The sequence below is a fragment of the Rhinopithecus bieti genome, unplaced genomic scaffold, assembly GCF_001698545.2.
Source record: "Rhinopithecus bieti isolate Rb0 unplaced genomic scaffold, ASM169854v2 scaffold_38004, whole genome shotgun sequence".
Classification (NCBI taxonomy): Eukaryota; Metazoa; Chordata; class Mammalia; order Primates; family Cercopithecidae; genus Rhinopithecus; species Rhinopithecus bieti.
This window is the reverse complement of record NW_016816095.1, coordinates 832,362-855,814: the sequence shown is the minus strand read 5'-3', so window position 1 is coordinate 855,814 and position 23,453 is coordinate 832,362. Positions and strand designations below refer to the sequence as shown.

At 41.0% G+C, this 23,453-nt stretch overlaps 2 protein-coding genes across 4 annotated transcripts in view; one reads left to right on the top strand and one right to left on the bottom strand.

The window, feature by feature from the left end:
- Nucleotides 1–1,375: 1,375 nt before the first annotated feature.
- On the bottom strand, nt 1,376–20,610 carry RWDD4 (RWD domain containing 4). Of its 3 annotated transcripts, none has more exons than XM_017854337.1 (8): nt 20,320–20,610; nt 17,292–17,372; nt 12,365–12,474; nt 12,131–12,278; nt 10,652–10,769; nt 7,741–7,790; nt 7,605–7,607; nt 1,376–3,208 (listed from the first exon to the last, which is right to left on the bottom strand). In XM_017854337.1, exons 1-8 carry the CDS (start codon nt 20,341–20,343, stop codon nt 3,176–3,178), a joined length of 567 nt encoding a protein of 188 aa, XP_017709826.1. In that variant the 5' UTR covers nt 20,344–20,610; the 3' UTR covers nt 1,376–3,175. The 3 variants fall into 3 exon arrangements, with proteins under 3 accessions (XP_017709826.1, XP_017709828.1, XP_017709827.1); XM_017854339.1 differs by having other exon boundaries at nt 17,292–17,385; nt 20,320–20,527; XM_017854338.1 differs by lacking the exon at nt 7,605–7,607.
- A 45-nt stretch (nt 20,611–20,655) lies between these two features.
- Nucleotides 20,656–23,453, top strand: part of TRAPPC11 (trafficking protein particle complex subunit 11) — a 57,085-nt gene continuing 54,287 nt past the window's right edge. The window contains exon 1 of the mRNA XM_017854336.1: nt 20,656–20,838. The gene's annotated coding sequence lies outside the window, so the exon portion shown is untranslated. The remainder of the gene's footprint in view (nt 20,839–23,453) is intronic.

Below are 23,453 nucleotides of genomic sequence, written 5' to 3'. Positions count from 1 at the left end.
GAAAGCTTGAACCAACCAACAAATAAAAAAAGTTGTGGCCTGTGAAGAAATGATGTGGAATGATTCGAATGCTGCAATCAAAAGGAGAAAATCCAAATTGCCGGCTTCGTACCAGTTTCATTCCATAGGATATTTATACATATCAGAGTGGTCAAGGTTCACTGCAAGTGTATTTGTCATCTTTAACTTCAATTTCAATTTTTTCATTTCAAGAAGTTCTTTCGTTTTCAAATCTTGTCTGATAATTTTCTTGTTCCCTATTTTCTTATTTGAAGCACACTGTACAGTATCACTATACCTTGCAGCTCCCACTCCCCTAAGATTTTTGTGGCAGGCTCTCACGCTTTGCTTTTATGTATTGTGATTTCTGACTGTGAGGGCACACTCCATAAACTCTTTATGGGGCAGCTGCTTGGTGGTCTGGGTTCAAGTTGAGTTCTGAAAGAACACAGCAGATGTGTGTTCATTTCTCACCATTACCTAGAGCCCCTAGTGATTTGGTTCTACTTTCAACTAAAACATTGGCTTGAGGGTTTCTGTTTTAAAATCACACATGGGGGAGGAATTTGGGCTGAAATCCCAGTGTGAGGTAACCTGGGGGCACAAACTGTCAGGAGTGTGTGTATATACACTTACATATGTGTATATATATGTATATACTTGTATTTTACTCTTCCATTCAGAACCACAGTTCAAGACAGAAATGTCCTCAGGGCTCGCACTGAAGGATGGGCCTCAGTTTTACAGATGTTTCAGGGGTGTGACTCCCTAACCTAGGCTGATCCTGGCCTTCATCTCGTGTCTTCTGGACCCTTGAAACTGAAAACTAAAGCTGTCCTTAACCTCCAGGTTCCAACTTTCACTGAATTTTTTAGCCTCTAGGCATTCCTTATTGTCTGTGAGCTCATTTGAAAAGTATTTTTTAGGCCGGGCCGTGGCTCACGCCTGTAATCCCAGCACTTTGGGAGGCCAAGGTGGGCGGATCACAAGGTCAGGAGATCGAGACCATCCTGGCTAACACGGTGAAACCCCGTCTCTACTAAAAATACAAAAAAATTAGCCAGGCGCAGTGGCGGGCGCCTATAGTCCCAGCTACTCGGCAGGCTGAGGCAGGAGAATGGCGTGAACCCGGGAGGCGGAGCTTGTAGTGAGCTGAGATAGCGCCACTGCACTCTAGCCTGGGCAACAGAGAGACTCTGTCTCAAAAAACAAAAAAACAAAAAAACAAAAAAACAAAAAAAAAAACACATTTTTTAATCCAACATTTTGAATAGTTTCTAGTAGGAGGGTACATCTTGCACCATAAGGCCATGCAGATTTATAAAATCAACAATTCTCTCTGAAGTGATGTGAAATAACATGTGAAGATAAATCACTGTGTATAATTCAGACTTTATTGCTTATTAATTATGTCACTCCACAACATTTTAAGTAAACAGATATTGAGAAAATATACTGGGAGTGTTAAACAGATGACGGCAATATTGATGAGGCTGTTCAAGTGTTTTACATAAGGTAATAAGAGGCACCACCATCACCATCACTCCTAGAAATTTGTACATTTCATATAAAAAGAATAAAAATAGTTCACTGGCATGTAAGTAGCATCATTCTCTGTAATCTATGAGCCATAATAAGCCTGAACAATTTCAGTCTCCTCAGAGCAAAACAAAGTATTTTATTCCACCAGCAGATGTTTCTTCCAAAACAAAAGACAAACCAATACAACTACAAATACTACCCACACACAACCCTGAAACATAAGTTGCCATATTCCAGTGGTCCTGAATTTTAACGTTTTGCTCTATATTAATTCAATAAATAAAATGTGAAACAGTTTTTGAAAATGAGATTAACTCCTTTGCTGTCATTATACTTACCCTATAATTCAAACTATTTAGCTGAAGTCAGTTAATGAGTGAAAACTGCGGACACAGCTCAAACTACTCTTAACTTCTTTAAACGTTTATTGTTCTATCAAAACTCAGACCCAAGCTGCACAGGTGTAACTTGAGGCACTAACAAGCTCCCTACCAGACATAACAGTTTTATGTGTTCTTAAAGCTGGGCGCATATACAAAATCACTGTACAAACACATAAACATCAGAAACTTTTCCTGGTACAAGTAGACCAATAGTTTCCTCTATTATTATTATTTTTAAATCAAGCACGTGTAACAGTTCAGCATATAAAAGACTCCCATGTACATGATTAAAAAGATGCTCAGGTTGAGAAATACATTTGAATACTTGAAAAGACACTCCAAAAAAGAAACAAGACTTGAAATGTGGTTTTATGTTGAACCATTTAGGAGACCTCAGTTATCCAACAACTAAAAGCACGCAACAGCAGATAAATAGGATTTTATTAAAACCAATGTCTCCAACAATACAAAAATTAAACATTAAGGCATCTTTTACTCCCATCCTGGTATATGCAAGAGAAATGTTTTAAAGAAGGGCCAGTATTTCTTACTGAAATGCTTTCTAGTGTATTTGGCAGATTTGCTTTTATATTCTCCTATTCTGCATATCACTCAAAGCACTCATGATCAAACATCTTGAACCAAATCAAGAGAAAAGTATAAACAGATATTAAGTTATTATAGGGAAGCAGTTGACCTTTCAAAAATTAAAAGAAACTACAGAAAGTATCATGTATAAAGTTCAAATACCAGCATTTAAATTTCTCTGAAGCAATTTATGGTTCAGTAATTAAGCAAAAGAAGAGATGAAGGCTTAAAGATGAGAAGCCTATTAATATGGATTGCACCATGGAGTAACTGTTCACTGAGTACTCTGCTCCACTGGGATGACAGTTTGAAAAGGGCTTCATCCTCCTTTAAGAAAATAGCGCATCCACCAGGATAAGATCATATAAATTAACACTGATTCTTATTCCCCACGCCTGTTCATTTACGAAGCTCAAGAGGCTTCATAAAGTATACTAAACATTAACATTTTCACCTTTTATTAAGGCAAGTTTGTGAAAATAATTTAATACAACCAGATCTCTTCATGAACTTTCAACTTACAACCTTTTTAATGTAAGAAACATACAAAAAATTGTTTTATAAAAAGCCACCTCAATACCAGAAAATAGTAATGAAAGATTTTGAACCCAGTTTTACTTTTTAAAGAATGCTCTCTCCTTGTCTCAAATTCCAAGTGCTACTCACTCATCATCCTTAGAGCCAGTTTTGCTTAACTATAAAAAAAAGAGAGAATATAGTCAACAAGTTTAAGTGATGTTTTCTGAGTTCATTATTTCCATGGAGTATCAAAATTAAACTATAGGCAACAAGGTTCAAGTAACTTAAATCACCTGTAGCTTTTATCACATGTAGCTACTTTTCAACTTCAAGCTCAGCTACTTCAAACAGGTTTCAAAATGTAACCTCGACAAAAATCTAAACTCAACAGAAAGAGGTGGTGGGTAGGTGAGTGGACACTCTTGAAGCTTTCTAGGGAATAAACTGGAACCAAGAATACACCAATAGAAGCACCATCTATAAAATGAATGACATTCTTCAAGTTCTTGTTTTCTATCACACATTCTTTTTTAAATTTTCTAAAAATAATTTTAAATTGTGGTCAAATAAAAAAATACGTAACATAAGATTTACCATCTTAACCAGACAATAAATTCTTACGGTTTTGAAAATATAAAAGTCTTATTTTTGCATTGCAGTTTTTTTTCTAAGAAAAATCTTTGGCAGGGGTTGGCAAATTTGGGGTAAAGGGGGGCAGATAAAATACAAAGACGATTCTGATCAGACTAGTGCTCCAGCTACTGAGAAAGGCCGCTGCACCTGACAAGAACGCTAGAGGGTGTGGGAAGTTGTGAAAAGCAGAAACTACTAAAGGTGCTGGTTCTCAAATATTTCGGCGCCTGAGGACCTCTTCCCATTCTTAAAATTTTAAAACTTTTTGTAGAGAGGGAGTCTCACCAAGTTTCCCAGATGGTCTTGAACTCCTGGGCTCAAGCAATCCTCCTGCTTAGGCCACCCAAAGTGCTGGGATTACAGGCGTGAGCCACCACGCCCCACCCCAAATCTCTTTATTATCAAGCTCAGTGGAAGACAGCTGGCTTTTCACAAATATGCTTCAACAGTAAATCAGGTATAATGGAAGACAGCTAACAACAACACAGTAGCAGTACTAAGAACAACCTGGGTTAATATGCACATCCTCAACCTACTAATTGAGAAAATTCTGGTAAACATAAGAAAATACAAGCACACGTTCTCTTAGTGCTTTAAGAGTATTAGTGATGGCATCATCAAATGTCATGTAGCTTCTGGAAAACGCCAGAGAAGTTTCATAAGAAAATGGGCTAAGGCCAGGCGTGGTGGCTCACACCTGTAATCCCAGCACTTTGGGAGGCTGAGATGGGCGGATCACTTGAGGTCAGGAGTTCGAGACCAGCCTGGCCAATAGGGTGAAACCCCATCTCTACTAAAAATACAAAAATTAGCCGGGTATGGTGGTGCATGCACATAGTCCCAGGCTGAGGTAGAAGAATTGCTTGAACCTGGGAGGTGGAGGTTGCAGTGAGCTGAAATTGCGCTACTGAACTCCAGCTTGGGTGACAGAGCAAGACTCCATCTCAAAAAAAAAAAAAAAAAAAAAAAAAAAAAAAAAAAAAAAAAAGGGTTAAAGGCACACATCATCTTAGTATTATGATGCAAATAGTGTTGACCTTGCCTACCCCGAGACAGTCCCTCAGGGACATCCCAGGGGTCTAAACACACAGTTGGAAACTACTGGCTTAGCATAATAGATTCAGAGACCAAATTATGTCTAAGTGGTAACCTCCTTAAAAATATCTTCTTTCGGGCTGGGCATGGTGGCTCATGCCTGTAATCCCAGCACTTTGGGAGGCCGAGGCAGGTGGATCACCTGAGGTCAGGAGTTCCAAGACCAGCCTGGCCAACATGGTGAAACCCCATCTCTACTAAAAAATACCAAAATTAGCGGGGCGTGGTGGCAAGCGCCTGTAATTCCAGCTACTTGGGAGGCTGAGACAGGAGAATCACTTGAACCTGGGAGGTGGAGGTTGCAGTGAGCTGAGATTGCGCCACTGCACTGCAGCCTGGGTAACAAGTGCGAAACTGTCTCAAAACAAACAAACAAGAAAACAACAAAAAACTTCTTTTATCTCCCAAGATTACTGGATAATTTGAATTTTACTCTTTGTAACAAATTGGAGTTCTATTTATATTAACAGGGACTCTTAAAAATAAAAACTTCTGGAGCTAGGGAAGGAGGAGCACTATCAACACCTTTAGATCAGATTCTTTTTCTTCTCACTTTCGGCTTAGAGCTGCACTAAGAGAGGCAACATTTTGACTAAGAAAATTACTCATTCTGGAGCACAGTATATTTGGAGGAAAGAATGAATTTAGCTGGTTAGGCTTTATGTTGGCACACGTAGGACACATGAGTAGCCATCGAGCATCAGTGAAGAAGGGCCTGGGAAAATGAGAGAACGCCAGAGGCTTCACTCATACAGCTGTCTTATATAGGGGAGGAAGAAATACTGCGTTTCTTCCAATTGTAAGTTAGGGCCCCACTCCCAGGAAATAATTTTGTATTAGCTACTGGGAGCACTAAGATTATTTTAAAGTTTCAATAGAAAATGCATTCCATGGAACAAACTGCTGGCTTTCACATAAAGTTTAAGAAAATGGCCAGGGCTGGGTACCGTGGCTCATACCTATAATACTAACACTTTGGGAGGCAGAGGCGAGGGGGATCGCTTGAGGCCATGAGTTTGACACCACCCTGGTCTACATGGCGAAAGCCCATCTCTATTAAAAACACAAAAATTAGCCAGGTGTGGTGGTGCATGCCTGTAGTCCCAGCTACTTGGGAGGCTGTGGCACGAAAATTGCTTGAACCCAGGAGCAGAGGGTGCAGTAAGTTGAGATTAAGCCATTGCACTCCAGCCTGGGTGACAGAACAAGACTCAACTTCAAAAAAAAAAAAAAAAAAAAGCCAGGAGCAGTGGCTTATGCCAGTAACCCCAGCACTTTGGGAGGCCAAGGTGGGATGATCACTTGAGCCCAGGAGTTCAGAACCAGCAGCCTGGGCAACAAAGTGAGACCCTGTCTCTAGTAAAAATAAAAAATAAAAAAGTTGGGTACTTTCTGATTTCAGCACTTAATACAAATCTATAAAAAATTAAAGCTGTGTGGTACTGGAACAACAATATAGACATATGGATTATTGGAATAGAACAAAAAGTCCAGAAATAACCCATACAGTTGGATCCCATAGAAAAGCTGCACAGCTACATGTGATGCTGAGGTGAGAGGATCGCCTAATCTGGGGAGGTCAAGGCTGCACTGAGCCATGCTCACGCCACTACACTCCAGCTTGGGCAACAGAACCAGACCTTGTCTTCAAAAACAGAACAATAACAAAAAACCCAAACAAAACAAAAAGGTTTAAGAACACACTGCTTGTAAATTGCCTGTGTTTGTGGGTCCTCACTAAAATCCTAGTCTTTAACTACCCTTGCATCACATCAAACACTTCTCACAGTAGTTGTGGCACTAAATGGAATGCAAAATTTATTTCATTAAGTCCTACAAAGAGAATTAATTTACTGTGTTAAAAATTAGTTTAACGTATTTGAAACTACAGCTAATACAAGAAAAATTTGAGATGTGTAGGCAGATAAATTCAAAATGAAAGCAAACAATTTTAAACAAAAACAGAAAATTGTTCTTGGTATGATGAACAACTACGTTTAAGATCTGTCCTTAAAACCCACAAAAACTGGGGCCAGGTGTGGTGGCTGACGCCTGTAATCCCAGCACTTTGTGAGACTGAGGTAGGAGGATCACCTGAGCCCGGGAGGTCAAGACCAGCCTGGGCAACATATCTGTCTCTGCAAATAACGAAAAAAAATTAGCCGGGCATGGTGGCACATGCCTTTGATCCCAGCTAGTCAGGAGGCTGAGGATCACTTAAGCCTGGGAGGTCAAGGCTGCAGTGAGCTGTGATCACGCCACCAGCTAGCCCGGGTGATAGGGCAAGACCCTGTCTCAAAAACAAAAAACTTAAAAGTAATTTCTACTAAGAAAGTAAAACATTCTTTTCTATATCTGGTTTTCTTCAGTTTCCATGTATTGTTGATAACTTGGAGTCATATTTAAGAATCTGCAGTATTTTTTCTTGAGATGGAGTCTCACTCTGTCACCCAGGTTGGAGTGCAGAGGCACGATCTCAGCTTACTGCAACCTCCATCTCCTGTGTTCAAGCGAATTCTCTTGCCTCAGCCTCCTGAGTAGTTGGGACTACAGTTGTGTGCCACCATGCTCAGCTAATTTTTGTAGGGTTTCACCATGTTGGCCAGGCTAGTCTTGAACTCCTGACCTCAGCTGATCCAACCACCTTGACCTCCCAAAGTGCTGGGATTACAGGTGTGAGCCACTGTGCCCTAAGCATCTGCATTCTTAAGATGTACTTACATAGTCATACTATATTGTAGTTGTAACTTCTGCAAATTTTCCATTATTAAAAAAAAAAAAAAGGATCTAAAATTGAGAGTGTAGGGTAGAGAAGAATGTAAAAGGTATTTCAAAAATACTTACATGCTGAATGTAAAAAAGAAACAGACATCCCAGTAAATTTCAAAGGTTGTGAAGGGGAAAACAAAAAATGAGAATTTCATTATTTGCTGGTAATAATCATAACAAGTTCAAAGACTAGAATATAAATGTTATATACCTTCACAACATCAACCCAGTTCCAGCCTCGAGGAAGTTCTCCTTTGTGATCTAGAAGACAAAAAATAGTAACTTTATTTCTAAGACCAACCAGCTAGCTTTAAATTAATATTCTAAATAATATGTAATAATATAAGATTTTATATACTATTGTTCACAAATAGGTTAAAATTTAAATGACATATTACTAAGTTGGAAAAAGAGTTTATCATTATGAATCGATACTGTTCTCCTGGGAATACTTGCAGAATATTTTAGGTATACTCCTTTTTTACATTTATGGTATTGCTATCCAAGACAAAACCTGATGTCAAGGAAAAAATACGGAGATGCGTTGGTAATGCCAGAAGAGCAGTTAATCCATTTATTAGTTTCATGCATTTGGATGAAGCTACTGCTTTATATAAGGTCACTGTTTATTTAAGTAAGAAGTTGTATTGCTCTGTTTAATAAATTACTGTTTCACACCCAGAAGCTAGGCTTAAGACAGGAGGACTCACAAATATGTTTGGCTTGGCTTCAAGACTAAGAGGAGGGCTGGCTAACTTATGTATTAGTTGCTATGCTCTGATAAAATATTCATTATTTAACATTCTTTAAAAAGGGCTTTAATCTGTTGGGATTGCTTGGAAACTAGCTTATAATTCATTCATGTACAAAGTGCTTTTATTCCTTTAACAGAATATTCAAACTTAAAGAATAGTTTAACAAATACTATCTAAAAATTCTTCAATTTAAAATGGCTTGATTTCCTTTATGCTTGATGTATAACACACATGTCTCAACTTTATGAAACCTTCAAAACTTACACTCAAAATAAGTACATTATATGAATTTTCCAGCTAGGGAAAAAGAAATTAACCCATGATACTTACAGGAGAGAAGCAATATTATTGGAGCTCAATTTTAGATGCTATTGGTTCTTTTCTCTTTTATGCCAAGAAGAATCGTATCCCACTGGTTACTGGTTATAGGGGGCACATCCCAGTTTTGGTTAACTAAAACTTAGCCACAGTGCCATGGTTGTCCCATTAAAATTTTATTTAGAATGAAAGCTCCAAGTCACAAACTCCTATACTGTCATTATAGGAGGGCAATGGCTTTAGGTGGGCATCATCAAAGAGATGAAGGTAGGGAGATATTAATGAACCAGAGTGATCACAGATCATCATGTACGAAGGCAATAGTACCTCACTGACATAGACGCTACAACATTCAAAGAGAGATAAACCAAACTTTTGACAACAGACTGTAATGGCTAACAACTTACTGTTTCAGTTGTCTTTATACTTTAATGCTGCTCTGACATTAGGTAGAATGAATTCCTACTTTTTTTTATTTCACAAACCATTACCATTTCAAAAATGTATTTTGGGGACAAACACAGAGTTGCTATTTGCCATAGACAGACATTAAATAGAACATAAATCACAGAAAACCTGCCATTCCATTGCAAAAGAAAGGGCATTTAAAAGGCCCTCACCAGGCCGGACGCAGTGGCTCAAGCCTGTAATCCCAGCACTTTGGGAGGCCGAGGCGGGCAGATCACGAGGTCAGGAGATTGAGATCAGCCTGGCCAATATGGTGAAACCCCATCTCTACAAAAAATACAAAAATTAGCCAGGTGTGGTGGCACATGCCTGTAGTCTCAGCTACTCAGGAGGCTGAGGCAGGACAATTGCCTGAACCCAGGAGGTGGCAGTTGCGGTGAGCCGAGATCCGGCCACTGCACTCCAGCCTGGGTGATAGAGCGAGACTCTGTCTCAAAAAAAAAAAAAGGCCCTCACCAAAATAAAAGGATCTGTTCTTCTCAAGAGAAACTTTTAACCTCACATAGTAGCACACACATAGATACAAATGACAATGTCCTCATTTGCCCGGTGAAAAAGTTTACAGACTGTTAATCAATTTGCAAGTTTTCAGGTTAAATAAAGAAAAGCAATCAAATATTACTGTTGGTATGAGCTGGAGTTTATAATCTTCTTCTAAAGAATTCTTGTTTAGAACATATGAGAATTCTGTTCTCAAATATTATTGTTGTATAAATAAGTTAACTACAGGCAAAAATGTTAAATTATTTATCACACTAACACCTAATGGTATACCAGTATTCATTTCAAATGAAAGCTGTATTTCAAAAAATTTTTAATAACACACAGCTAATAAAGAGGTAAACATAATCCCAAACATGTTAGAACTCCAGGTAGAACATGTTTTTGTAGACTATGTGAATGTTCCTCAACCTCTAGACTCATTTATACTTTGCCACTCAGTTACCTTTTTTTTCAAATGGCGACCTCTTGTGATGAAGTAGTAGTAAAGATTTTCTTTTTTTTTTTTTTTTGAAACAGAATTTTGCTGTTGTTGCCCAGCCTAAAGTGCAGTGGCACCATCTCGGCTTGCTGCAACGGCTGCCTCCTGGGTTCAAGCGATCCTCCTGCCTCAGCCTCCCGAAATATTTTCAATATACATATGTGACCCAAAAGTTCACTGGCCCAAATGCTCCAAGAAAGAGTAGAGAATTAATCTAGATATATCCACCAGATCACACTAAAAAGCAATCCATTTATCTGGGTTATAAAAGAAAAAGAACAGCCGGGTGTGGTGGCTCACACTTGTAATCCCAGGACTTTGGGAGGCAGAGGCAGGCAGATCACCTGAGGTCAGGAGTTCAAGAGCAGCCTGGCCAATATGGTGAAACCCCGTCTCTACTAAAAATACAAAAATTAGCCGGGTGTGGTGGCGTGTGCCTGTAGTCCCAGCTACTCAGGAGGCTGAGGCAGGAGAACTGCTTGAACCTGGGAGGTGGAGGTTGCAGTGAGCTGAGATCATGCCACTGCACTCCAGCCTGGGCGACAGAGAAAGACTCAGTCTAAAAAAAAAAAAAAAAGAGAAAAGAAACACACACAAACCTGTTTTGTCTGCCAGCTTACGCTTCTGGGCTTTTGAAAGTTGTTCTTTTTTGTCTTTTTTCTTACTTGATGGGGCTGTATTAGGAGTTTCAATTGAGATGATATTGCTTATCGATGTCTAAAAAAAAGAAACAATTATCAGCCTCATACCTTACAACTTGTGTTACACTAAATACAGCTACACCCTGAAGTGGGTTGATAATTTTTACACTTATGAAATAAAAGAATCCTGTATTAGTATGATTAATTTTTAAAATCAGGTGCCCTTAACACATTATTGGTTTCACTCTTTTAAAAGTTCAGATCAAAGGACGTCATATTAGTTCAATTGTTATAACCAACATCTTGGGAAGGAAGATCTGATTATCAGCATTATGTTAAAGATCTGAGGTTGTAAGGTAGTTTTACAATTCAATTAACTTGCTATTATTTGGAAATTCAATTAAAACCTTTTTTTTCTTTACAGAGCTATTTCTCAGTGTGAATATTTGACAGTTTAAACATGTCTTTAGAAAAATCACATGTGCCTACCTAGAACATCCTGGTTTCCAGAAGAAAAAATTTAAGACATTTGGATTAATGCAGTCAGGGTATATGATAGCTAAAATTTAAAACACTTACTAGGTCTAAGCACTGCTGCAAATGTTTTCCACATACCACACATTTGATCCTCACCACAATCTTAGGAGGTAGATACTACATAACCCCCATTTTACAGATGAGGAACTGAGCACAGAAAGATTAAGAAACTTGCCCAAAGTCACAGAGTTGGTAAGTGGTGCAGTGATGTGAACCCAGGCAGTCTAGCCCAGAGTCCATGATCTTAGCTACCACCCTCCACTGCTCCTCCAGTTGCCTCTTGGGGTTCTGTGCCCTGTTGGGAACGTGAAAGCCAAAACCACTCAAACAGAAAACAGCCCTTGCTGCCAAAAGCTTACCACTGGGGGTTCACAAGACAACACTAAATTATACTGAACCACTCAAAGTCTTTTAGTGCATGACGTGGTGCGAAGGGGTCTCATACACAGTTGTTTAAGGCCATGAAAGAAATATTTCCTAAAACTATTCTAGAAATAATAATAAAACAATTTTTTCTATTCAATAAAGTTTCCACATGCTGCAACACCTACAAATTGAACTGTGGCAAGACTACTTACAACAAAACAAGCCTCATGGAGAAAGCAATTTCATACTTATTTTAGCACTGCCTAAGAGATCCCTTAGCTGTCTAAGCTTTATGAAGAGATTAAACAAATACTGGTCTTTGATAAAGGATAAAAATCTAGAGAATATCATATCATTTTCTAGGTTAAATAGAAAAAATCTGAAATTCATTGTTCTTATTTAACTCAGGGGTAACTCTCACTTTAACCAAGTCTTCTTCCAATTCTGAATATATATTAACTAGTACAAATTTATTACTAACAACAAAACCAAAACAACAAAAGAATCTGGCAAAAAAAATAATCACACACTCACTGCAGAGTTAATGGGATTGTGATCCTCCATGAACTGCTCTTTATTGTCTTTGGCATATTCAAACAAGGTATAGGTCATCGCGGTTCCCAGATTAGCTTCCACTGCTTCCTGCAGCTTGGCTAATATACTCTGCTTTACAGCAGACGATCTACAATGCACAGCAAAAAAACCTTGCTGAGAGAAAAGTGTAACAGAGCGTGAAATGAAAAGCAGTAAAAACAAGACACTACTCACATGGTGTTGTTAAAAAAAGCGTTCATAGATAGAATTGGAGGTGTCTGGGGATATGTTTCTGTCCAGGAAATCTCTATTAAGAAGGCTTTGGGATCACCATTTTCACCTATCTGAAGAGAAGGGGAAATCTTAGGCTTGTAGAAAGTGATAAAAAGACAGAAAACTAAATTATAATCTTCAAAAGGGTGAATTCTTTCCAATACTCATGCTCAGATCAGAAATGTAATATTCTGAAAAGTACAGGGATACAGGCTAGGAACGAGCAGGGGTGAAAGGAGTCACAGGACAGTCTGATTTTAATTTAGTCCTAGCATGCCTTCATAGGTTCAGTTTATGCCCATGTCCTGTCCCTAACCAGCCTACCAGCTTTTCTAGTACCACGCCTACATCTTAGGGAGTTTTTAGTGTTTTCACCAGTTTTCTGAGGATGAAAGTAAGACATCAACTTATCCGTGGGATACAGAAAGAGAATGGACAAAAGTAATTCACAAACTCGACACACCTCATCTTTGTTTTAAGTTATCCAACTGCTAAATCCCAAGAGGCACAACCCCAAGAGGTGTAAGAAAATGAAATTTAAAACTGAGAGAAAGAAGGAAAAGGCAAAGGATAAGGGAAAGGAATGCCTTCAGCTGATAACAATTTCTGAATAAAGACACTCTTCTTTTGCTCTGCCAACGTTTTATTTAAACATTTTAATCTTAAAGAAAACTGAAATAGTATAATGAGCACTCACTGACACTGATCTCATTCACCAAATACTTTTGCCCCATTTACTTTATCCATCCCCCTTTCCACCATAGCATCAACTCCTCCTCTCCCAATGTGATTTTTTCCCCCTTTGGTTTTTGCTGAAACATTTAACAGTAATGAAATTTCCTCAATATTTGAGTAAAGTATCTTAAGAAAAGGACAATCTTCTTCATAACCACAAGATCATTATTACACCCAAGAAATTCAACATTGGTACAAAAATACTACCTAATGCATAAACTATATTAAAAACTACCCAATCATATCTAAAGTGTCCTTTAATAGGCATCATCCCAATCCACAAATCCATAATCCATTGAGGGATCATGGATTGCACTGGGTTGCTCTGCCTCTTTATTCTGCTTTAATTTAGAACAGTCTCCAGCCTTCTCCCCTGCTTTTTTTTTTTTTTGAGATAGGGTCTCACTCAATTGCCCAGGCTGGGGTGCAGTGGCATGATCACAGCGGTTGCAGTGAGCTGAGACTGTGCCACTGCACTCCAGCCCAGGTGACAGAGCAAGAGTCTGTGGCAAAAGTGAAAAAATAAAAAAAGAAATCAGCTGGGTATGGTGGCTCAAGCCTGTAGTCTCAGCACTTTGGGAGGCTGAGGTGGGCGGATCACCTGAGCTCAAGAGATCGAGACCATCCTGGCCAACACAGTGAAACCCCGTCTCTACTGAAAACACAAAAATTAGCCAGGCGTGGTGGCGGCGCCTGTAGTCCCAGCTACTCGGGAGGCTGAGGCAGGAGAATCGCTTGAACCCAGGAGGTGGAGATTGCAGTGAGCTGAGATCGCACCACTGCACTACGGCCTGGCGACAGAGCAAGACTCCGTCTCAAAAAAAAAACAACACAAAAACCTCCCACCTCAGTCACTCAAGTAGCTGGCATGTGCCCCCTGCCAGACTAATTTTAAAAAACTTTCGGTAGAGATAAGGTCTCCCTATGTTGCCCGGGCTGGTCTCGAACTCCTGAGCTCAAGTGATCTTCCTGCCTCAGCCTCCCAAAGTGCTAGGATTATAGGCATGAGCCACTGTGCCTGGCTTCCCCTGCCTTTTAAACCAAAAATAATACAGGCTAGTTTTCTTATATAATGTCCCCAGATCTGAACTCATTCAAATTAAACATTTTTGGTAAGAAAACTATAGAGGTGATGTGGCATCTTCCCATAGCATCATATGAGGAGGCACACAAGATTTTCCAGAATCATCATTGGTGACGCTAAGATTGATCACATGGTTACGGTGATCTTCTCCAGATCTCTTCAACGTAAACCCTTTCATTTTGTAATTAAGGAATAATCTCGCTGGGTGAGGTGGCTCATGTCTGTAATCCCAGCTCTTTGGGAAGCTGAGGCGGGAGGATTACTTGAGGCCTAGAGTTAGAGACCAGCCTGGGCAACATAGCAGGACCTGTTCCTATTAAAAAAAAAATCATCATCATCTGTGGGGCAACTCTACAGTTGTTTCTCAACAACCTTTCACCCAAAGGCTTTAGCCTTCATTAACAGTCCTCAATGGTAACTGAATCAACTATCATACTGGTGGTTGCAAAATGGTGATTTTCTAGTAAAACTATGGAATGATACATGAATCAACATCTCATCCTTGCACAGGGCTATGCTAATCTCGTCTGTATTGTTATTAAAATAAATGTAGGGATCTACTGATAGACCTGGATAAGGATTATCTCCATAATAGATGTCATTGGTTTATGTTTATGTTTTAAACATAGATGATAAAAAGTGATAAAAGTTACCTGCTTCATGCAATCACTACGTCCTTTCTCATGGTGCATTTAGGAATAAATTATCACATGCCTCACACTGTGCTGGGTACTGAAGATACAAAGATAGAGACAAGGCCATTCCTATCTTCAAGACAGATATTTATATAACGTACAAAACTGCAATATGAATAATAATTCCAAAGTAACAAAACAAAGTATGAAGAAATGGGGAATGGCTAATTCTGATTCAAAGTCAGAGCAGACACAGGAGACATGGCCCAAATATTAATGTGTCACAGAGGAGGCCTGAGCTAGGCCTTAAAGGAGAGGCAGGGGCATAATGGACCTGAGGTGAGGGAAAGATTAAACAGTGTGTGCAAAAGCACAGTACTAGAAAAAAATATATGGGGGAAAAATCTAACAACCCATTATGTCTAAGGCATGAGAGTGGTGGGGGAAGTTTGGAGAGACAGAAACAAACAGAAGGATTTGGAGTGTCATGTGAAAAAATTTAGTCCTCATTTTATAGGCAAGAGGAACCCATGGAGAAACTTTTTTTTTTTTTTTTTTTGAGATGGAGTCTCGCTGTCACCCAGGCTGGAGTGCAGTGGCCGGATCTCAGCTCACTGCAAGCTCCACCTCCCAGGTTCACGCCATTCTCCTGCCTCAGCCTCCCAAGTAGCTGGGACTACAGGCGCCCGCCACCATGCCCGGCTAGTTTTTTGTATTTTTTAGTAGAGATGGGGTTTCACCGTGTTAGCCAGGATGGTCTCGATCTCCTGACCTCGTGATCCGCCCGTCTCAGCCTCCCAAAGTGCTGGGATTACAGGCTTGAGCCACCGCGCCCGGCCTGGAGAAACATTTTTGAACAAGAGAATGGGATGACAAATGTTTCAGACAGCCAGCTAGTACTGTTGGAGGACTAATGGTGGAGTATAAGGGGGAAGCTAAAGAAAGTACTAAATCAAGGAAGTCAACTAGAAGGCTACCAGACTATTCTGTGCAAGAACTGAGTAGTGTGACTTAGGACACAGGCAGAACTTTACCCCTGACCCTTTGACTATCAACACGCTGTCTCCTAATCTCATGTCTCATTCCTCTTAAATCCATGCTATGGGTCACATCAGTGTCTGTCTGATAGTACATATAAATGTCCTGCAGCATTCTGCACAGTGTGCTCTAAATCACTGCCATGGTGAATGAGACATTTAGGAAAGTATAGGGAAATTCTCAACCTCCCATTTGCTAAGGAGAGAGTAGCAACTGGATTCAAACAGAAGGGCCTAGGACTTAGATCCACTGTGAACTTGAGACATTTGAGGTCCCTGGTCATTATATACTTGGAGATGGTGTAAGGACTGTTAAGCTTGAAAGGGAATTGAGAACAGAAACTTATTTTCTGTGACGGTCATCCATCGATCCTGCATAAGGATCATTTCTCATAGTTTAAATTGTGACAATGTTAATAATAACTGTGAATCTTTTCCAAAAACTTTCCCATTTCGCTACTTATAATCATTTGCTTTTTTTTGCGTCCCACTCTGTCGCCCAGACTGGCGTACAGCGGCACAATCTCTGCTCACTGGAACCTCCGCCTCCCGGGTTCAAGCAATTCTCCTGCCTCGGCCTCCCAAGTAGCTGGGACTACAGGTGTGCACCATCATGCCTGGCTAATTTTTGTATTTTTAGTAGAGACAGGGTTTCACCATGTTGGCCAGGCTGGTCTTGAACTCCTGACTTCAGGTGATCCACCTGCCTCAGCCTCTCAAAGTTCTCGGATTAAAGGTGTGGGCCACTGTGCCCCGCCTACTTATAATCATTTGAATAAAAGGTTTATATGACTTATTTACAAAATAAAATACTGTTACTATTTTTTTTTTTGAGACAGAGTCTCACTCTGTCACAGTGGCGTGATCTCGGCTCATTGCAAGCTCTGCCTTCCAGGTTCACGCTATTCTCCTGCCTCAGCCTCCCGAGTAGCTGGGACTATAGGCACGGGCCACCATGCCCGGCTAATTTTTTGTATTTTTAGTACAGATGGGGTTTCACCATGTCGGCCAGGCTGGTCTTGATCTCCTGACCTTGTGATCCACCCACCTCGGCCTCCCAAAGTGCTGGGATTACAGGCGTGAGCCACCGCGCCCAGCCCTACTGTTACTATTTTATGTTAAAGATAAGATCACATAATTTTTAAGGTTTTTTCCGTTTCTAACAGCTTATGATTCTGGTACAATAAAAACAAGTTTATCCTGGTTTTTTAAAAGTTTCTGAACTAAGTTTTCAAATGTTAAAATGACTGATGTTTGGGTGATGTTTCCATTTAAATGCTATAGAAAATACAGACATAATAAATTTAAACAAGCTTAAAAAACAAAATAAGCATTTTTAGCCACTTTTAGTCTTTTCTAGCAAAGTTCTAAATGCTCTTACTCATGCCATGTCTTACCCTATATTGAAAAGAAACTGGACTTAATTCCCGGAAACTTTCATCTCCTTCGTAAATAGAGCGTAATGCTTCTAGTTCCATCTGAAATAAAGAACTGAATGAGTTTTGTTTAGTGGCATAAATGAATTAGAAATAGAGGGTCTTTACTTTTTCATTCAAGCCCACTCAACTATGTAAATCTTGACTAACTTACATACCTTAGGTACTTACCACACAGGTGCATGCAGCAACACATGACAAAATTACTACCAATGATACTTTCAAACTCTGTGTCAGGCACTGCTAAGCACTGTACAATGTATTATCGCACTGACTTCTCACATCAACCCTGTCAAGAGGCTCCTATTATTTTCTCCTTCCTACGGAGGCAAGAAGTCTCCGCTTAAAGCCACTCCAGAGCAAGTGCTCTCAGCACCCTGCTGAAGAGGAACCTGGGTGCAAACAGCATTAAACCTGAAGATAAGAACTATGAAAAACAATACTTTCCCATTATTTACACACATTTCTTTTATATGTAATCCTTCCCACAGTGATACAAAGCTTTAAAAAAACACCTAAGGGCAAGAAAAATAACTTGAAGAAAAAAGCTGACAAGTATCTCCCCGAGATGAGACAGGACTGTCAGAGAAAATGTAACTAGTAATCCTTGCTTGGACATAGTTCTTAGAACATTTTGCTATTACAACTGAGAAGTTCATCACTGTGATCACTGACGAATACCTGAGAAAATAAGTAAAGAAAGACCACACTTGGGTACACGTTTGAGTTTTTCAAAAAGATGCAAGTCATGAGTTCTACAAACTAAAGATGGTGAAAGTGGGCTTGATCTACAGCCAAAATTTTAGAAAAGAAATTATTGGATGGGCGTGGTGGCTCATGCCTGCAATCCCAACACTTTGGGAGGCCAAGGCGGGCGGATCACTTGAGGTCAGGAATTCGAGGTCAGCCTGGCCAACATGGTGAAACCCCATCTCTACTAAAAATACAAAAATTAGCTGGGCGTGGTGATGGGCACCTATAGTCCCAGGTACTCAGGAGGCTGAGGCAGGAGAATCGCTTGAACCCGGGAGGTGGAGGTTGCAGTGAGCCGAGATTAGGCCACTGCAATCCAACCTGGGCTGCAGAGCGAGACTCTGTCTCAAAACAGCAAAAACAACAGCAAAAAGAAATTATTGAAGAAATAGTGTGTGAGGAACTGGGAGTAGTTCCTAAGACCTAGCAAGCATATGAAAAACAAGATATACCCTTCTTAGAAAGGGAAACTTGATTGGCACGATGAAGAAAGGCATAAAACACCGACTATACAGATTTCAGCCAGGCTCCACAGGTTTCTCTTGCTACCTTTACAGAAAAAAAAAAAAAAAAAAAAAAAAAAAATACAGAAATTCAAGCTGGATTCAAGAATAACTAAGATTAGATTAGAACAAAAACGTTACTCAAGATACAGTACTACTCCCGCCCCTAATCCTTTCCCATATTTTAATTAATGACTTGGACAGGTACAAAAATAGAAGGCAAGTTTATTAAATTTGTAGATGACAATTTGTTGGGATGGTGAATAATGCTGATGGCAGAATGAGAACCCAAAAAGTCTTTGAAAAGCAAGCTAATGATGAAATTTAGCAGGTTAAGTAGAACTTGTATTAACACTTAGCTACCTAAATATAGAAATTGAAGATGAAAGAGAAATTGCTTGGTATAAAGCACTTAAAAGATTTTAGTTGACAGTAAATTTAACTAGACAAAACAGCATGATGCCACAATTTTGAAACAGGACATTTAAAAGATTAAAATCTGTCCACAGACATGTGATTCCAGGATAGTGAAGAAATGAACAAAGAATGGATATGTGAAGACAAGCGAAAAGGAACCACTTCATCTGAGAAGAGGTCTGAGAAACTGGGCAGGAAACTATCTGCAAAGATCAGAACATCGATCATCTGAAAGAAGAATGAAATTTTCCTGTTAAACTGGAGATTCCTGGGCCCACCACAGAAATTCTGATTCAGTAGGTCTGGGGTGGAGTGCAGGCATCTGTTTTCCAGCAACCATCTAAATGGTTCTAAGGTAGGGGACTATGGTCAAACTCTTGAGAAATATTACACTGTATGTTCTTTGCTTTGCAGGGAGACAAAGCTATTAATACATTCACTTAGAAATTTACCTGGCAAGAATATTTTAGAAGAGATTCAGATATCAACTAGCTAACTTGTTGGACTTTGGGTTCTCTAAAGGTTAACTTCCAATCCAGAGATTCAATTACATTTATCATGTAAAAGTGGTAAGTTTCAAGCATTATACTCTAAATTAACAGTGAACTTATCTACCACCCAGTAAAAACTGGTTTCTAGTCCCGATTCTACCACTTACTTACCGTGCAGCCCTGCGGCTATCATTTACCTACCTATCGAAGTTAGAAGGTTCCCCTAGACGGCCTGTGGCACCCACTCCCAACTCTAATATTGCATGATTCAATGTCAAAATGGCATCTCACCAGGAAATATCTGAGCATAAACCGTAAGTTCAGGTGGTACATGAATGCTCAAAACAGACAGACAGGTAAAAGATTTCCCCAAACAATATGGACAGAAGCATCACTAATGTCATTTTCTTCCATGAGAAATGTAACTAACTCAATTAGCCCTCTACTAGCCAAGAGATTTAAAAAGGTGACCAGACTAAAATTTAAAGGTGATCAGCCTAACTCAGTAAACAGGCACTGAACACATGGGATTCAAGGAGAGCCAAGAGCACTGGATCGTGTACCAAGGACGCTCATCCCTGTTATTAAGGAAACCGAGACTCCAGGATTTGCAAACATGAAAAATGAGGGGGGACGAGAGGCAGAGGCGGACTCCTGATCATTCACGCGCGCTTGGGTGGGACCCTGGGGAACTCGGGGCACCCCGGCCGGCTCCGAGGGCGCAGGGCACGTGCCGGGCAGCCCGTCCGGGCACCAGGTCTCACCGGTGCCCTGGGCTGCGCGCCGCGCCCGCGCCGGGAGAGGGCCCTGAGCCGGGTGGCTCACCTCCTGGTCCTCGTTGGCACTCATCGCGCCGGTCGCGGGGCGCCTCCTGAGCGGACGGCTCTCCCAACAACGAAGAGACAGCGCGGGCAGCGGCCCAGAGGCCGGGCGTCCCCCTTTGACGCCTCGGTTGTGGCGGCGGCACAGTCTTCGCACTGGCAGACGCCAATCGCGTGCGCCCCGGGTCTCGGCAGCGCCCAGCCGCCGGCGGTGGGCTGTGGGGTCGGAGCACGAGCCGCGGCTGGTGGGGCCTGGGAAGTGCGGCGTCTTCCTGACGCTCGGAGGAGCGGCGTCAAGTTCCGGGACAGCGATTGGTGTAGAGCGCTGTCACTCAGGCCCAGAAAGTGCTTCCTGTGCTGGGGGAGGTGGGTACAGGGAAGTCTCGCCAGTTGGAGCTGGCTGTGGGGCTGCAGCGGTGGAGACGGGCCCCGGCGTTCTGTGACATCCCGCCGCCTCCCCTCGTCTTGTCCCGGCTGGCGGCGACAGGCCTCAGCTGCAGCGGGCCCGGGGCGTGGGGCCTGGGTGAGTCCGGGCCGGGAGACCCGCGAGGCCAGGCGGGATCGCAGAGGAAGAGAGCTAACTCTTAACAATGCTGGTTTGGGGGCCTGCGTTTTGCAATCCCATCGACGAGTGCAATCCTGGCACTTCTCTTTTAGACCCAAGGAAAGACGCACCCATTTCTAGGGCCTCCCAGGTTTAAGACAGGGGAATAAGAGGAGGAAGATATCTGACTTTAGGGACTGCAATGTTATTCCTCTGCCTTTCCTCGCCGGAGCTACCAGAGCGGATACTGCGACCATGGGGGCGGTGTTTCTCCTAGGCTGGGTTGTTTTCTTCTCATCTTTAACATCGAAACATCGTTTCGTCCCCACACTGTCGTTCCTCTTTTGTTCGTTTTGTAGTTGAACATCTCTCAATCCCATTCTCAGCAGCCTTGTGTCCTACACCCTGAACTTCCAGTTAGTTAAAAGAAAAAAAAAGCAACCGCGTTAGGTTTTAGGGTTTTTTCAGTTCCCAATTTGATTGGGCCACTTTTCTTACCTCTCACGCTAGCTTCCAGTTTACTTCCCTTGCATTACTGGATCTCCCATCCAGTATTCACCTCCTATAGCTGCGCTTCCTTTCATGTATAGTTTCCTTGGTTGCTCCATTGGCTTCTTCCAGGATATCTGAAAATTTCTCCTTCCAGCCTGTCATTGAGATCCTTTCAGTCTGCGCCTGTGCATATCGGTGTTCTCATTCAAATTCCTTTGCTGCAGAATAAGCACGACCATTTCAAGTGCCATGGGAGAACGTGGCAATAATTTCTGTTACAATATTCATGCAGTGATTTTGGAACAGATTTCCCATAATTTAGATCTCTGCTGTCCAGTTCTGTAGCCGGTAGCTACATCAGGCATTTGAAATAGGCTAGTCTGAATTGAGTTGTGCCGTGAGTGTAAAATACACACCAGATTTTGAACACTCGGTACAAAAAAAGGTAAAATATGTCATTAATAACTTCTATATTAGTGTCAGTATGATAATATTTTGGACATACTGTACTGCGTTAAATTGAATATTATTAAAATGAATTCCATCCACGTTTTACTTTTTAATATGACTGCTAGAAAATTTTAATTTATTTATGTGACTCGTATTTGTATTGGATGACACAGTCATTTTTAGTTCCTCTTATTTCAGCTCCATATTCAAAGACCACAGCTATGTCTTTTGGGACTCTGGAGTTATTACAGGAAATGGCCTCTAGTCTAGACTCGTTCATATTAAGCAAAGGTGCCCGTATTGTATTTTGTTCACGTGTTTTTTGTTGTCGTTGTTGAGACGGAGTCTTGCTGTGTTGCCCAGGCTGGAGTGCAGTGGTGCGATCTCAGTTCACTGCAATCTCTGCCTCCCACGTTCAAGCAATTCTCCTGCCTCATATTCCTGAGTAGCTGGGACTACAGGCGCGCTGTCACCATGCCTAGCTAATTTTTGTATTTTTAGTAGAGACGTGGTTTTACCATATTCGTCAGGCTGGTTTTGAACTCCTGACCTCATGAATCACCCTCCTTGGCCTCCCAAAGTGCTGGGATTACAGGCGTGAGCCACTGTGCCCAGCCTGGTCACCCCTTTTTAATTTTCATTCCCAAATTACCCAGAACTAGACTGTTTCTTTCTCTGAACATGCAATCCTTTGCCCTCATAGCTTAATCCTGTCCTAAAAATATTTAAACAATTCTAAAACTATCTGTTGTAGACATTTCTGGCAAGCTTTGCAAATCATTTATTCAATACCTATTGTTCTTTCAGTACGTAAACACGAGAAAACTAATAGTCTTTCCTAAATTAACCTTTCAGTTGAAAATATTCCATGTTTTGGGGATCAGGTATTAGCCTAAGTGTGCCTCACTTTTCACAAAGATTGTATCAGACTTCTCTATAATATACTGGTGTAGATTACCTTTTAAAAGAGCCTCATGACACATTCGTTTTCAAATAAGATTATATTTAAAATATAGCGATAATATTGTTTGGAATAACTTTTTTTTTTTTTTGCGACACAATCTTGCTCTGTCACCCAGGCTGGAGTGCAGTGGCACAATCATAGTTCACTGTAACTGTAAACACCTAGACTCAAGTGATCCTCCCATCTCAGCCTCCCAAGTGGCTGGGACTACAAGTGCGTACCACCATGCCTGTCTATTTTCTTTTTTATTTCTTTTAGAGACAGGATCTCACTATGTTTCCCAGGCTGGTCTCGAACTCCTGGCCTCAACAGTCCTCTGGCCTTGTCCTCCCAAAGTGCTGGGATTATAGGCATGAGCCACTTGTGCCTTACCAGAATTCTCTATAGTATACTGGTATAGATTATCCTTTAAAAGAACCTCATTTGGGAGGCCAAGGCGGGCAATCGCCTGAGGTCACGAGATCAAGACCATCCTGGCCAACATGGTGAAACACTGTCTCTACTAAAATACAAAAATACTAGCTGGGCGTGGTGGCGCGTGCCTGTAGTCCCAGCTACTAGGGAGGCTGAGGCAGGGGAATCACTTGAACCTGGGAGGTGGAGGTTATAGTGAGCTGAGATCATGCCACTGCACTCCAGCTTGGTGACAGAGAGAGACTGTCTCAAAAAAAAAAAAAAATATATATAT

What these genes read in the sequence shown, in the direction of transcription:
- RWDD4 (XM_017854337.1), bottom strand. Translation starts at nt 20,343, where the DNA reads ATGAGTGCCAACGAGGACCAGGAG. An exon ending in CAGTTTCTTTTCAATATAGG is followed by an intron (nt 12,475 to 17,291) that starts GTAAGACATGGC and finishes CCTTCTCTTCAG; the next exon opens with ATAGGTGAAAATGGTGATCC. An exon ending in ACAATCCCATTAACTCTGCA is followed by an intron (nt 10,770 to 12,130) that starts GTGAGTGTGTGA and finishes TCTTTTTTTTAG; the next exon opens with ACATCGATAAGCAATATCAT.